We start from the raw sequence: 16,632 nt of genomic DNA, 5'->3' as shown, positions 1-16,632 counted from the left end.
TTTCTCAGCAACATTAAACATTTTAAGGCATGTATGAACTTGTGTGATGAAAGAGTATATTGCATCTCCAAACATGTAAAACACTATCCATCTAGGAAAACTCATTGGTTACGCAAAGATCTTTCCATTGTCTTTTTTCTTCTTTTTGTCAGGGCCGGTGACAGCTGTCCAACCAGCATCCCTCATCCGTTTCATGGCAGCCAGCGTTAAGGCACCAGGTGATTTCTGAAAGGCAGGGCTTGGAATCTGAAAATATAAGGATAATATAAAGAGAAATGAGGAAGTAAACTAGTAAGACATTAATTAATGGCTAACTGTTAAATCATATAGCAATTACTTAACTACAAATGAGACTACTAAGATTATGACATATCATACTGTATACTAAACACCACACCACATTTGTGAATCAAATTCAATATATTACAGTTGTATTGAATGATTTAAACTACTGTGTGTACATCAGGGGGAGCATAATTGCAAGAGTGGAATATACAGAGGCTCAGTTTACCTTCTTGAACATGTCCAGTTTGGGATGCTTTACAGCAGAGACACTTGGTTGTAAGCTGCTCTTGAATGGCTCAGCTGCCCCAGCAAAGCTCTGTAATGAAAAGAACCAGAAGAACATCAGTATGATCCAATATGTGATGGGACGTATTATCGGATGTATTATCATGTACTTTGATGTATGTGATGGGACAACAAAAAAGTAAGTAAGTAAGTAAGTAAGTAAGTAAATAGGTGAGTGAGTGAGTGAGTAAGTAAGTAGGTGAGTGAGTGCGTAAGTAAGTAAATAGGTGAGTGAGTGAGTAAGTAAATAGGTGAGTGAGTGCGTAAGTAAGTAAGTAAATAGGTGAGTGAGTGAGTAAGTAAGTAAGTAAATAAGAACAGTGTGTTCTTTAAACACCAGCATAAAGGAGAGTCATGATTTACCAATAAATCATTCTGCTCAGAGCTGTCAGACTTGGGATCAAGCTCCAGGGTGCTCCTCCTCCACAGCGCTTTCTCAGTGGAGGGTGGTGTTCTAATTCTGTAGGACTACAGAGGAGACCATTCAAGGATACATACAATAAGGAGAATCCTTTGGGTGAATGGTCTGCAAATCATGGTCAATAAAACATAATCAATAAATACTACAAATCAACTAATACCTTAATCCGTGGTGTTTCTCCAACCCTGTTGTGAATGGAGTTGGTGTTCCAAGATGGAGTTTTGAGGCCTTCATTTTCATTTTCCTTTGACACATGAAATGTACAATGTAAGTTAATCAACGTCATGATGCAGTGATCACACACCGCACATGTCAGTAGCACAATGAATGAATGCAACAAATTAACTGAAATGAATCAACTGATACCTTATTTTGCAGTGTTAATCCAACCCTGTTTGTGGAACTCCTCGATGAAGTTTTGAGTGCTTTATTTTCAGTTTCCTTTGACACATGACACATACAATGTTCATGTACAAAAAGTCATTATACTGTGATTATTCAATACAACCTCCTATTCCACGATATGCATCCAGAATATTACAATTAATATTTAGTGGGTTAATTAAGGAGGTTCATCACTTACATTGATGTCTGGAGTTGAAAAAACTCTCTTGTTTGAGCTTTGGGATGGGGTTGGAGTGACAGTCTTCTGCTTTGTCTTAGAGAAATCAAACCCAGGCCTCTTGGAGACAGCTAGTTTTGGGGTCTCAGGGCATTTTATTCCTTTTGAATTTGATTCAAGCAGCTAATTGTTCAACATAGAAAATGAAATGGATTACTATCAGATACTTTAAAAATACACCAAATGGAATACAGAGCATTTATCCCCAGATATATATACCTGTTTACTCTGTTTCTCCAATTGCTGGCTCATTTGCAGAGATGCCATGTCTTTTTTCAATTCTGTTATCTCCTGTTGTAAGTTCTCCTAAAACCCAACAGGACAGCACGAATGAGTAAAACACCATACATAACATCATTGTCTTATCAAATTACTGCATTGGAGTAATGAAATAAATGATACGTCAAAATGTCCTTACTACTGTACACTTACCCACTCCTTCTTCTTTAATTCTTTTAGTTGTTCTTTCAAACTCTTGGTTTCTATGTTTTTCTGTGACAAGTCCAATTCCTGAGGAGAATTTCAAGAGCCATTTCCTTAAAGTGCTCAGAGCAGAAGTACTCACATTAAATGTCAATATACTGTATACATATATACTATAATGAGCATACCAGTGATGTTCTAATAGCATCAACCTCTGTTTCTTTCCTCTTCTTCTCAACAAGCTCTGCATCTTTCTCTTCAACCATTTTGTCATACTGGTTCTGATACCAACAGGGAACAAAATGTTAAATAGTACGAGGAACATTTCATTTCGGCAGTGGAGTGGATTACTTTGTGGACATTTATCATAGGACAACCTTACCTTGTGCTTTTCCATCAAGGCGACCATATTTGCTATTTTGTGCTGACATTTGATTTCTGCATCTTCCTTACACTTGATGGCTTCAACAGCTGTGACCTTCCACTGTTGTACCTGCAGGGAACACACTGTATATCATGTATTTTCAGACACATCTATTGGGAGCTGAAAATGTACTGCATAAACGTCCAAAGAATAACCTCTTTCTGGAGCTCTGCTTCAGAGGTTGATTTAGTCCCAAGATCATCAATCAGTTTTTGACATTCCTCATCATTCAGTTGTTGAATATTATTTGACTCCTCTTTTAATCTCTGAATCTAAAGTGGATGATATAACAACTGCATTACAATGTGGGAACATTTCCCTATACTTTAAAATATGTATTTAGGTTCATTAGCATAACATATATTTTAACATATTGCTGTAGATGCATTCTGCTTTTAATAAATAAGTCATAACATGCCATACCTCATTTTCAAGTTGACTGGATTTTTCCACCTCCTTTACTCTTTGTTTTTTCAGCATTTTAATCTGGGAACAAACAAGGAAACAATTAGCTAAATGAAAAACAATTATGTTGTCGAGAGATGGACATTTTTACAGATGATATTTGATAGTCACTACACACCTCTTTTTGGCATTCATCATGGGATTTAGTTTTACCCTCCAATTTTGTCTTCAGGATGGATAGCTGTAGAGAAAAAAAAGACACATTTCATACACTCTAGATTTCAGACATGGGGACTTGTTTGATTCCTTGTTTTTTCCTAATCACCTTTGTTTCCACTGATTTAATGTGCTTCTCTTTTTTAGTGAGTTCAGCCTGCAATTCTTCACACTAGAGAAATGAGTAAAGAGAACATATACTACATTCTGTAATATTTGGATGGAGATTTGTATACACACACAAGTTGACATGTTCACTTTCTTACACTCATCATTCAGTTGTTGAATATTATTTGACTCCTCTTTTAATCTCTGAATCTAAAGTGGATGATATAACAACTGCATTACAATGTGGGAACATTTCCCTATACTTTAAAATATGTATTTAGGTTCATTAGCATAACATATATTTTAACATATTGCTGTAGATGCATTCTGCTTTTAATAAATAAGTCATAACATGCCATACCTCATTTTCAAGTTGACTGGATTTTTCCACCTCCTTTACTCTTTGTTTTTTCAGCATTTTAATCTGGGAACAAACAAGGAAACAATTAGCTAAATGAAAAACAATTATGTTGTCGAGAGATGGACATTTTTACAGATGATATTTGATAGTCACTACACACCTCTTTTTGGCATTCATCATGGGATTTAGTTTTACCCTCCAATTTTGTCTTCAGGATGGATAGCTGTAGAGAAAAAAAAGACACATTTCATACACTCTAGATTTCAGACATGGGGACTTGTTTGATTCCTTGTTTTTTCCTAATCACCTTTGTTTCCACTGATTTAATGTGCTTCTCTTTTTTAGTGAGTTCAGCCTGCAATTCTTCACACTAGAGAAATGAGTAAAGAGAACATATACTACATTCTGTAATATTTGGATGGAGATTTGTATACACACACAAGTTGACATGTTCACTTTCTTACACTTTCTTCAAGCTTCTTCTCCAAATTCTCAGTGTCTTGACCTTGTTCTTTTATGTTGGTGTTTAATGACTTCACTTCCTCTCTATTGGTAAATAGGAGAAGGATTTTTAAATTGTCTTTCTTTACAGTGTATAATTACTCATATACAGATGTGGATATTCAATCTAACCGTAATTGATGATTTTCTTCTTCAAGTCGTTCAGTTTCTTTTGTGATGGTCATCTCTTTTGTTTCAATCTCCTGATTGGCGTGAAGATATTTCCAGCACATCAACACACAAAGATGAAAGAAGCAACATATTGTCTTGCAAAGTACAGTACACTGTGGGGCTTTAACTCACAAACTACCAAAGAGTTCCGGAACACTAAGTGTTTTATGTGGTGTTAAGCCCAATGCACACGGCGTGCGATTTTGTCGCACCGCCGAATTCGATTCTCCATTCACATTCATTCATTCATTGGTGTGAATTGAGAATCGAATGTTGTCGTGCGACAAAATCGCACGCCGTGTGCATTGGCCGTTAAACTAGCAACAATACTTTGGGGCAACTTTATTCACCCTCAGCACTCAATGAGTTAAATATTATAGCTAAAATGTTCTGTTTACAGCACCACATTTTCAATTCAAACCTTAAGATGAGCTTCAATAATTTTCGTCTCTGAGGACTGATTCTTAATCTGCTCAACAATGATCTTCTTCTCTAGTTGCAGCTGGTTGAAACGTATAGATAGCTCTTCATGCTTCATCCTGGGGAAGTCACATTACATTATTATCTTTATAGTGGAGGAAAACCATCCTGACATTATTGTGTGTGTGATATTCCAACTAAAATAACTCACTCATGCTGTGCAATGTCTTTCTTTAATTTCTCTATCTCCTGCTCTTTGAGTTCCTCTAGAAGACAAGAATGATCTTCAATATATAGTGCATATGTTTGCAACTCCTGAGCTGTGGCCTGAATCTCTAAAAGCTTGTCTGTTGGTAGATCTTTAATTTTATTGAGCTCATCCAGGCTTGCATCTTTCTGGATGAGGACTGTTGCATATTCCTCTTTATTGAGCTCTAGTGCAGCAGCAATAGCTTTACGACCTTCCTAAACATTCAAAATAAATAATGCATGGTTTAAATTACATAAAGCTAAATAAGTATCTCCAATGACCAGAAGGTTCTTTCTAAATATACAGGGTGAATTCATTGACATTTTATTTTCTCTACATCCAAAGACAGCGTATGAAACAACATACTGTACTAACCTCAGTATCTTTATTGAGCTGCTCTGCTCTTTGTAGTTCTTCAAATGGGGATTCTTGTTCCTGTTTAGAACTTTGAAGGACTTCATGTTGTTGGTCTGTGAAATGAGATACGATGTTCTTACAGTTTACAATTAATGATAATATACCAATGATGACTTATTGTCAGTCCTACTCTAACATTCAGTCCTACTCTAACTCTAAACAGCAATGTTTTGGGAGTTGAAGTGAGTGCATAACATACAGTAGGCAACACCTGTTATTTAGTACAATAGCATAATTAACTTGGAGCTCATTGACTCAAATTTGTAACATCAAGCAAGTGCTTGGTATTTAAATAACTTTGAACAGTGTTCAACTTTATATTTTTCTTTCTTGATATCACTATTTGCATTTATAAACTCAATGACAAATGTCATTGTCTTGAAACAACTTTCATACTTGCGGTCTCTTGTAACTGTTTGAAACTCTCCTGGGTTTCATGGAGGTTTAGCAGGATATCTCTCTCCATCCTGTCAGCACTGTGGTCCTATTGGCATAGATAACATAGACACGGCAAACATTACGGCCTTAGAATGTGTTGCTAATGTTAATTACTACAATTACCTCAATTGGTACACTTAATTATACAGTTCCCAACCCAACTAGCTACATTTAAAGTCCGTTAACGTTAGCTGATTGACACCTGACAAGGATCAGCTAGTTATAACATGCTAACAGTGGGCTAGCCACTAGCCACAGTCCGTCGAGATGCCGTCGAGATGTCCGTCGAGATGCTATATAAAGCATATACTGGTAAGCTTATGAGCAAGGGTATTTAGCAATATGATATTTCGATAAATAATTGAGGCATTTTGTAATAAAACCGTGTTTCACAAAACGGTGAATTACCGTGACCTGTCGAGTTGAGGGAGACAGATGTTAAACGGCAGTTAACTGGACGTTCTACAAGCACGTGACGTGGAGCTATGCAAATTAGGCGGCTCCTGACACACACTTTCAAAGCCGAGCGTCGCTCTGACGTCAACAACAACAACAACAACAACAAAAGACGGGAAGAAGAAGAAGAAGAAGATTGAGAATACGAAAAAGGACACAAATAAACTCCTCAAAAAAAGTTCGGAAACGTTATTTTTGTCAATTATTCCTCCTCTATAATAATACCAATTGGTATTGTATTTAATATCGTTGGAAAGCCTGATTAGTCAGCATTGCAACGAGGTACAACGAGGTTGGATCTTCCAAACGCTACTGAGGTCCCTGACAGTGTAAAATGAATAAAGTGTAAAAATGGCCAATATGTGTTGTTTTTTCCTTATTACTGTGGGAGAGTGCAACCATCCAATCCACCAAGCAACTCAAAACGATACCAACAGAAGAATATTGCAGGCGATTTTGGGGCCGCTACCCACACGTTTAGCTGTGTTGCTCATTCCACGCATGCATTATCCTTACAAGTTGTACCTCGTTGTAAAGGTGACTAATCAGGCTTTCCAACGATATAAGATACAATACCAATTGGTATTTTTAAAGGGGAGGAATAATCCACAAAATAACGTTTCCATTTTTTTGGGAAATACATGGCAATACATTGCAAGGACAAGCATGGTCGCAGTCTTAAACTATGTGGATATTTGCCGAACAGAATATAAACGACCAGGTTTCCATGGAGGGAAATGAGGACCGTTGGGAGCGTGGAAGTGCTTGTGAACTACTGATTTGGCAACGTAAATGGTTTGTTCTTGTGTTTAAAGTGTAGACAGGACTGCTATGTTACTGATGGATTCAACTCTCTTGAGTGTGGAGATGGGTGGCTCTTAAAAGAGCCTTTGGGTTCAGATGTGGTGGTTGGGTTAGGGTTAGGCTCGGTGTAGGTGACGGCGTCACGGATCACGTTCTCCAGGAACACCTTCAACACACCGCGGGTCTCTTCATAGATCAGGCCATAGATGCGCTTCACACCCCCACGGCGAGCCAGGCGGCGGATAGCCACAGAATAAAGCAGCAATGAAGCATGACTTTTATTCACTTGATATTTATAGTGTATATTAAATGTGTAGCAAAATTAAACAGACCACCAACTCTGCGATAACGTTATAACTATAATATATAACGATAACACACAAACAACATCAACACCTTCAGCTTCTTCAGTAGTCGATCTGAGCATTCTTCAGCAAGTCGGATATGAATATTAAATGATATAACGGTACATCTGTGACTCTATACTGCATGGAATAGCCTTCATTGTGGGCAGTAATAATGATCATAACTCAGCCACAGGGCATACAATGTACAGTACATAAGCATAGCAATAGTAAGGCACTCGGGGGGGAAAAAGGCCAAAGTTAGTTCGAAACATCATTTACAGTTTTAGCAGGAGGGATTTTCATGTATCAAAATGATGGTCCCGTTCTTCATCTCTTACCAGTGGTCATGAGATTCATTCATGATTTGGACAGATTTGTTCCCCTTTCACAGGGATTATTATCACAGATGGAGAACAGAACACATAGTGGAGGGCTAATGATGTCATCTTCCCTGTCCTGAACCTGTGAGTTTTGTGAGTTGACCCCCTCACAAAGAAATGAAGTCTATAATTTGAATAGCAGGTTGATTATAACAGTTGGAGAGAGACGACCTATAATGGAGATTCATGGCCAAGCCCGGGAAGCAGACCCGCGGACGGAAGGCGTTCATTGGCCACTGGCTCGATGTCACCTCATCCAATCAACGAAGAGGGAGACTGTATAAACGTAACTCGGAGTCTGTAAATCTATCTCTACTTCAACTGGAAGAAGAAAACTTGCGCGATGAACGGAACCAAGAAAACCGCTCCTATGTCCACCGGCAGAGCCCCCAGGAAGCAGCTCACCAAGACCGCCACCAAAACCGGCAAGAAGCGCAGAAAGTCCAGGAAGGAGAGCTACGCTATCTACGTGTACAAGGTCCTGAAGCTGGTCCACCCCGACACCGGCATCTCCTCCAAGGCCATGGGAATCATGAATTCCTTCGTCAACGACATCTTCGAGCGTATCGCCCGTGAGTCTTCTCGCCTGGCCCACTACATCAAGCGTCGTACCATCACCTCCAGGGAGATCCAGACCGCCGTGCGTCTGCTGCTGCTTCCCGGTGAGCTGGCCAAGCACGCGGTGTCCGAGGGCACCAAGGCCGTGACCAGGTACACCAGCTCCAAGTAGTAGCGCTTCTGCTGCCCCACTAACACCAAAGGCTCTTTTAAGAGCCGCCCACCCTTTCAACATAAGGCCAATTCCATAGCGGGTTGATCTCGCGTGTTACAATGTTGTATTGTATCTGTCACAGAGCAGCTTTGCAGACTAGTTGGTTTACCGGAACGAACGAGACTTCCTACAGGCCAAGAAGCCGGCGAAGAAAGCCACCACCCCGTGTGTGTTTTAGAAATTGCTTTACATCAGTGTCAACCACTGAATCATACAATAATGATTTTACTTCAGAAAATACACACAATAACGATTTGACAACTAGGCCTATAGTTGTTATTTCTGCTGCTGTTACCTTATCAGAGTGGCCATCATTTTTCGGTTTGAGTAGGAATGTCTCCATAGAATTGGATGTCTCTTTTTTCACTTTTACACGTTTTTAACACGGCGATAACACTTTTCGCTCAGTCAGGAGTAACGTACTACAGAGAGCTGGGAATGAACTTCACAATGTACATATTATATACCTATCAATTATATACAATTATTATTATATTATGACATATGCTACTTTTCTTGTTGTCGAGTCTTCTTGTTGTCGCGGGCGGCGTTACCGGCCAACTCCAGGATCTCAGCAGTCAGATACTCGAGCACGGCGGCCAGGTAGACCGGTGCGCCAGCGCCCACACGCTGGGCATAGTTGCCTTTGCGCAGGAGCCTGTGGACACGGCCGACGGGGAACTGGAGTCCGGCGCGGGAAGAGTGTCAGGAGCCGCCTAATTTGCATAGATCACCCTACATATAGTGGAACAGCGGCACACTCTCCCTGGCCATCGCTGGAGACAGAGGGAAGCTGGAGTTCACCTTCAAACAGGTACAGGCTGGTTGACAGGTTAGATTCAGAGCAGTGGAGTTGAAAATGCACCAGCCTCCCCTGGTTTCTACCTCCCCCAGCCTCCCCTGGTGTTCTACCTCCACCGGCCTCCCCTGGTTTCTACCTCCACCAGCCTCCGCTGGTTTCTACCTCCACCAGCCTCCCCTGGAAGGCTGGGTAGAGGTATAGGGGTGTGTGCAATGTTCCTCCTGTTGGGGGGCTGGAGGGGCTAGGTAGAGGTATGGGGGGGGGGCTGGGAGTAGAGGTAGAGGGGTGTGTGCAATGTTCCCCCTGTTGGGGGGCTGGGTAGAGGTAGAGGGGTGTGTGCAATGTTCCTCCTGTTGGGGGGCTGGAGGGGCTAGGTAGAGGTATGGGGGGGGGCTGGGGGTAGAGGTATAGGGGCGGCTAGGCTACCGCAGGGATTTTGAGTTAAGCAGATTATCAGCTGCAGGGAAAACAGTTTGTGTGCCTCCTGGTGCAGGAATGTAGTCTCCTGTACAGCCGTGTGGGAGGAGGGGAAGCAGGGCTGACTGGGGTGGGAGGTGTCCCCACTGATGCCTCGCGCCCTACACTCATAGCCGGCTTTCTTGTCTGATGATTATAGACATCTCACCCCATCTCATCCAATATAGCTTTACCAATATGTAGGATAACACATTTCTACTATTCTACTCTGTGTTAACCTTCTGCTGTGGTGATTGGGGTCCAGAGGTTGCTACAGGGACACTCTCTACATTCTGAGGTCATGCCCAACCCCTACATACAGTAGCTACAAGTCAGCCATTATTCAAAACGGTCATGATGCTGTAGAGCTGATGCACCAAGCCTGAGGCTGAACACATGGGCTACCACATGGACTAAAGTATTTACCGTCACCTCATGACTAGCCTCCACTATTATGGTTTTGACACCAAGATCAGAGTAATCAACAATAGTCATAACTTTGATCATCACGATATGCACACTAGTCAGCGTTTTGTAGAATTCCCAATGACACATTTTTAACAGGGATGGTTGCTCATAGAGCTGAAGCATTTGCATTTGATTCGTGAACTTCCTACTTTAAGGAATGGATATACTGTATATGTAAGATGAATATTTGTAAGAAAGTAGACTGCACAAGACAGTTTAGATTTATTTTATTTTTTTAAAGTTTTGCAATGAAATAACAGTACATGTTTTAAAAGTAAATATTTGAGTATCAAATACATGGATAACTAAAATTATGGTTTCACAACCATGAGCAGAAATGCACATTCCACATGAGCAGAAATGCTCAGCAGAAATGCCCCAGTATGCAGCGACTCAGAGCATATACCTTGGGCACTATTGTTCCCACATGTATGTGGACTACCATAAGACAAGATACTGGTTTAATAGCACACGTGGATATATTTTCAGTTCAAGAGTACTGTACAAAAAGCAACCATCACAGTTCCTGCATCATACGCATAACTCATCTCTATAACTACCGCAACTTCATTTCTCTTGTTGCAATGCCAAGAAACTCACTAGCAGCCAGGTGAGCTCTTGTCCAATATTGGGCAGTAGGGGGTCAGGTAAGACACGTTTGGAGCACTTCAGGCATGGGTGTTGCTGCTAGACCCCTTTTACTGGGGCACCTGCCCTCGTATTGATCTGCTGTGACCCAGAAAAATCACATGTTCGAGTTATCATAAGAAAAAGTTAGCTATGCTAAGGCCATAGGCCATAATGCTATAAGAATTAGTGGCTATTATTAGGTTTTTAGTAAGTATCATATAACTAAGTATCCTCTAGCAAGTAAGAGAAACGCACTCATGAACATGTGCCCCTAAGTGACGACTTTTTAATTGCTCATTAGAGGTGTGAACATATTAAAGGAAATAACACTTGAGAAGTAATACTCAAAACTGTACACCAAATATTACAAAATCATAACAGAACATGTGAGCTAAACCGAGCAAAAAAAAACTGAACAGAAACAAAACACAAACACGAACAGCTACAAGCGTGTGCGGTCTCAACAATACTCTCTCCCAAAGTGTTTGTTAACTTTGGCCACGGCGATGAAGACTACCAGGTTGATGAGGCAGAAATGCCTGTCCTCCTCCAGCCAGACCAGCTGCATCTTGGTCCTGGACTGAATCAATGTAAGACACGTGTAGACACCTAGCCTGTGCTATGGCCGGGTGTAAAGACAGATTGGTGTACATTTAGGTTACATTTAATGTTAACGACAGGAGTGACTACAAAGCTGGTAATATATGGTGATTGATTGTGGTGAATTCCCCACATGTCTTGTCCATGAAGATAAGGGGAAGCCACTTTAGATGATTGACATGCAGCCAACGTCAAACTAGTCAAACAACTCGCTGCCTGTCTGTCTGTCACTCGCTCCTCAACAGCCTTAATACGATTAATACGAGGCTCAAGGACAGCCAAGCAGCGGCAGAACCATTATATTATATCATATTATGTTACATTACAAATGTGATGTAATTTAAACACCCCGGTCCACAAAGACCCACACACACATGGAGAGAGGAGGCACGCTGACGTCACCATCGATAAACAACACATACATAAGCACATTTAATTTATTGAATTTACTTATTACTATTATTATTTATTTATTTACAAACAAAGTTATGATTGCAATTTCAGCTAGTTACCAACTAGTTTAGTAGCCGAACATATTCATCATAAGGCTGCTGATGTCCTCGACACAATTCTGGTGATAATATCGCAATTGATTCCTCAGAGTCGACATGCAGCAACCATAGTCTATCTATGGCTTTCACTTGTCTTGTCTAGATTTAATAGGAGGGAGAGGGACACCATCTGAAAAATCACCTATAGGGACAAGCTCTCAGCCCCATCCCCGCGACTGTGTTTCACGACCACCAAAATAGCTCATATTTATAACACCCCGCACCACATCGGGGGACCCTCAACCTTCGGACTCCCTCGCCAGACAACCTGGCAACCTGGACAACGAGTGCTGGTCCCAATCGTATGCAATGTAAGACACTTTAGGGGACAAATAACACAGGAAAAGCTGTGCGCACCGCTCCCTCCGACGGTGCAACGGTGGGGTTTTGATCGAGTCACAACAAAACTCACGAGGCCTTCGCGGCTCACATGACTTTATTCTAACCGGAGGCAAGTCTGCTCGCTGGCCCGTTTGCATTTGGACCTCAACTCGGCACCACCGGTACATTTTGGCCCGTTATTCGCGAGGAGAAAACACAGGCGCCCGAATATTTCGGCAGCGACTGCTGAGCAGGGATGGTTGAGTCTACACGGTTCTCATGCCGCGTTTAAGGACAGCCCCTTGCTCCGGGTTGAGCTTCATTCTCACAGAGCAGCTTTGCAGACTAGTTGGTTTACCGGAACGAACGAGACTTTCTACAGACATGGCAGAAGTCGCACCAGCAGCAACCCCCGCGCCGGCCAAGAGCCCCAAGAAGAAGGCAGCAGCCAGGCCCAAGAAAGCTGGCCCCAGCGTCGCCGAGCTCATCGTGACGGCCGTGTCCGCATCCAAGGAGAGGAGCGGCGTGTCTCTGGCCGCGCTCAAGAAGGCGCTGTCTGCCGGTGGCTACGACGTGGAGAAGAACAACTCCCGCGTCAAGGTCGCCGTCAAGAGCCTCGTCACCAAGGGCACTCTGCTCCAGCTCAAGGGCACCGGGGCCTCCGGCTCTTTCAAGCTCAACAAGAAAGCCTCCGAGGCGGTCAAGAAGCCGCCGGCGAAGAAAGCCGCCGCCCCGAAACCCAAGAAGGCGGTCGCAAAGAAGCCCGCCGCTGCCAAGAAGTCTCCGAAGAAGGCAAAGAAGCCCGCTGCGGCCAAGAAGTCTCCCAAGAAAGCAAAGAAGCCCGCGGCAGTCACCAAGAAGGCCACCAAGAGCCCCAAGAAGGCGAAGAAGGCCACACCGGTCAAGAAGGCTCCGGCTAAGAGCCCCAAAAAGGCCGTCAAGGCAGCCAAGCCCAAGGTAGCCAAACCCAAAACGGTGAAGTCCAAGGCAAAGAAGGCAGCCCCCAAGAAGAAGTAAACATTCAAAGGGTTCTGTCCGACACCATTTGTACCACAAAAAGGCTCTTTTAAGAGCCACCCACACGACCATAAAAAAGCGCATTTTCATCCATGACGACAGAAAAAGTCAAGCGTATGTTTTAGAAAGTTAGTATTGTACTCCATATACACCACGGATTGACATTTACATATACACGACAATATTGGTTATACTTATTGATTGACATGATAGTAAGAAAGGAGATTGAAATGGCAGTAATGAGTGATTTGACATCTAGGCGTAGTTTACATAAACTTTGACGCTATAAAGTGCCACTCGGTAGATCTGTGTGCGGGAGAGAGGGGGTGGGGGTATGACAGAAAACACAAAATTGCTTATAATATCAACACATTCAGATGTAGTTCCTCTTTCCAATACACCATTATTATGTTACATTTGAATAGAAATGCGCGGGAGATAATAGACAACTTTTCGCTGTTAAGTCATTCAGAAGTAGCAGAGAGAGCTGGGATAGCCTAATGCAATACACAACTTAGTATGTGGTAATAATAATAATTTAAATAAAAATGTGTATTATGTTCTATAGTATATACTAGTTTCGTTAATCATGGGACGAGTTTGAATCCATCTTTGATTTCTGCGCGCGAGACAGACAAAGACGGAAGTGAAACGGTCTCCGTTGATTGGATGAGGTGACATCGACCCGGTGGCCAATGAGAAGCCGTCAGGGCGAGCTATAAGAACAACGCTGAGAGCAATAGGAGTGTTATCGCTTGTTCTTTTCTTCAGCTATCACGAAATCCTACTAAACCATCACCATATCAGGAAGAGGTAAAACCGGAGGCAAGGCCAGAGCCAAGGCAAAGACCCGCTCCTCTCGCTGGACTCCAGTTCCCAGTGGGCCGTGTACACAGGCTCCTGCGTAAGGGCAACTATGCCCATCGTGTGGGCGCCGGCGCACCGGTCTACCTGGCCGCCGTGCTCGAGTACCTGACGGCTGAGATCCTGGAGTTGGCCGGCAACGCCGCCCGCGACAACAAGAAGTCTCGTATCATCCCCCGTCATCTGCAGTTGGCCGTCCGTAACGACGAGGAGCTGAACAAACTGCTGGGCGGTGTGACCATCGCTCAGGGCGGTGTGCTGCCCAACATCCAGGCAGTGCTGCTCCCCAAGAAGACCGAGAAGCCCGCCAAGGCCAAGTAAACGTCCCACCGCGGCTTCACCTCCTCAAACCCCCCAAAGGCTCTTTTAAGAGCCAACCACTTCTCTCTCCAAAAGTGCAGTCCATCTCTCCCTCCACTGTTTGTCTGCGTTATGCGTGTTTCATGTTGTGAAGAACACTAATTATGATTTCATGTACGAGGCAGAGGACGCACCCATACATATTACACAGGGTTGGGCAGAAAACATCCTCGTGATGTCACTGCCTCAGCATTAGAAATAACGTTCAGTCCTTCATAAGGTTTTAAACATCACCCCTTCCTTGTGTAGTGGACCTTGTTCTTCCATATAGTTTGCGTTTGTTTGGTTCATCATTTGTATGAACTGGGTGAGGACAACTAGTTATGAAACTTTAGATTAAAATTAGAGGACAACAATGATGAAATTATAGATTTAGAATAGAGGACAACAATGATGAAGTTATAGATTTAGAATAGAGGACAACAATGATGAAATTATCGATTAAGAATAGAGGACAACAATGATGAAGTTATAGATTAAGGATAGAGGACAACAATGATGAAGTTATAGATTAAGGATAGAGGACAACAATGATGAAGTTATAGATTAAGGATAGAGGACAACAATGTCCACAACAGCAGCGAGATTAAAGGACGTCCAATGGAACACAACCACCGTAAAGACAAAATAAGTGTCTGCACCACGCTGATCTCTGTACATAATGTTTACACTGTTCTTGTTCATTTGTATTCATATAGTCGTACATTACATACTTTGTTGTATCTTCACATTTGTTTTGGCTTTAAAAAAATATAATTTAAAGGATAGATTATCATTGACAAAAGATATCAGAATTACATCTCTTTGAAGCCAATAGTTTGGGGGAGGGGCCAAACAAAGGAAGCGCGCGGCAGGGTTTAAGTGTTTGAATTTGTGGCGGCAATGGCGCGGACGGTGCTCGTGTCCAATGGCAGCCGGAGAAGGAGGCGCAAACGAGCCAATGAGCTCGTCTATAGTCGCCAACCAATCGGGGCACGACTGGGGGTTTATAAATGTACAACGTTCTGTTGAGATTGGTTATACTCCAACTGAACGAAGGAAGATATCGTCATGGCCAGAACCAAGCAAACCGCTCGTAAATCCACCGGCGGCAAAGCTCCAAGGAAGCAGCTCGCCACCAAGGCTGCCCGTAAAAGCGCCCCGGCCACCGGCGGCGTGAAGAAGCCTCACCGTTACAGGCCTGGCACCGTGGCTCTGAGGGAGATCCGTCGTTACCAGAAGTCCACCGAGCTGCTCATCCGCAAGCTGCCCTTCCAGCGCCTGGTGAGAGAAATCGCCCAGGATTTCAAGACCGATCTGCGCTTCCAGAGCTCTGCTGTGATGGCCCTGCATTACCTGGTCGGTCTGTTCGAGGACACCAACCTGTGCGCCATCCACGCCAAGAGGGTCACCATCATGCCCAAGGACATCCAGCTGGCCCGCCGTATCCGTGGAGAGCGCGCCTAAGATGACCACACCGATCTGAGAGGAAATCCCCAAAGGCTCTTTTAAGAGCCACCTCAATATTTCCCTCAAAGGCGTGTTTCCATTTACCACCTGTGTAGGGCTTTAATCTATAGGCTATACGACTCAAATGAGTAGCCTGCAGGGATGCTGACCGTGCCATCTCGGTAACCGAAATACGTGTAGGCCAATTCACAACAGCATAAGGCCTTAATGTGTGAATTCGTTGTGATGGTCTAACTCAGTGTTTCCCAAACTGTGGGGCGCGCCCCCCTAGTGGGGCGCGGGGGTACTGCAGGGGGGGCGCAGATTATTATTTCATTTTATTTTATTTTTAGTTTTTTTTTTTCCTTTCCTAGCACCAGGGGAGCCCCCCCTCCCAAATGTTGTTGTTTGGTACCTGTACTATATCAATGACAATTAATTAATTAATTAATTAATTCAAATAATATGGGAGGGAAAAAATGCACACACAAGAGCTGTAAACAAACACTGCTTGCTTAAGGTTACCATCAGGGGTGTTGGATGATTTTATAATAAAAATGAGAACCTGAATGGAGCGCAGGCCATAAACTGTAACAAAGAGGCTGCGAGGGGGCGCGAGCCCAGGGGGG

General features: G+C 42.9%; 4 protein-coding genes and 1 pseudogene across 5 annotated transcripts; 4 read left to right on the top strand and 1 right to left on the bottom strand.

Annotated features, from left to right (window-relative positions):
- Nucleotides 1–108: 108 nt before the first annotated feature.
- LOC308175442 (synaptonemal complex protein 1-like) lies at nt 109–3,353 on the bottom strand (the record flags this gene model as incomplete). Its single annotated transcript, XM_080551110.1, has 5 exons — nt 109–246; nt 934–1,038; nt 2,249–2,317; nt 2,419–2,529; nt 3,348–3,353. 5 exons carry the CDS (start codon nt 3,351–3,353, stop codon nt 109–111), a joined length of 429 nt encoding a protein of 142 aa, XP_080407236.1.
- Nucleotides 3,354–8,077: 4,724 nt separating this feature from the next.
- LOC308175441 (histone H2B-like) lies at nt 8,078–8,464 on the top strand (the record flags this gene model as incomplete). The annotated part of the gene is made up of 1 exon (XM_080551109.1): nt 8,078–8,464. The coding sequence occupies one exon, from the start codon at nt 8,078–8,080 to the stop codon at nt 8,462–8,464; it is 387 nt and encodes a 128-aa protein (XP_080407235.1).
- Nucleotides 8,465–12,718: 4,254 nt separating this feature from the next.
- Nucleotides 12,719–13,351, top strand: LOC308175434 (histone H1-like; the record flags this gene model as incomplete). The annotated part of the gene is made up of 1 exon (XM_080551104.1): nt 12,719–13,351. One exon carries the CDS (start codon nt 12,719–12,721, stop codon nt 13,349–13,351), a length of 633 nt encoding a protein of 210 aa, XP_080407230.1.
- Nucleotides 13,352–13,443: 92 nt separating this feature from the next.
- Nucleotides 13,444–14,536, top strand: LOC308175440 (histone H2A-like; annotated as a pseudogene). The gene is made up of 2 exons: nt 13,444–13,465; nt 14,159–14,536. The product of its transcript is annotated as a histone H2A-like (transcript).
- A 1,089-nt stretch (nt 14,537–15,625) lies between these two features.
- LOC308175439 (histone H3.2-like) lies at nt 15,626–16,021 on the top strand (the record flags this gene model as incomplete). The annotated part of the gene is made up of 1 exon (XM_080551108.1): nt 15,626–16,021. The coding sequence occupies one exon, from the start codon at nt 15,626–15,628 to the stop codon at nt 16,019–16,021; it is 396 nt and encodes a 131-aa protein (XP_080407234.1).
- Between the last annotated feature and the right edge of the window lie 611 nt (nt 16,022–16,632).

The sequence above is a fragment of the Nansenia antarctica genome, assembly GCF_963989245.1.
Source record: "Nansenia antarctica genome assembly, contig: SCAFFOLD_180, whole genome shotgun sequence".
Lineage (NCBI taxonomy): Eukaryota > Metazoa > Chordata > Actinopteri > Argentiniformes > Microstomatidae > Nansenia > Nansenia antarctica.
This window is presented reverse-complemented; position numbering and strand designations above follow the sequence as displayed.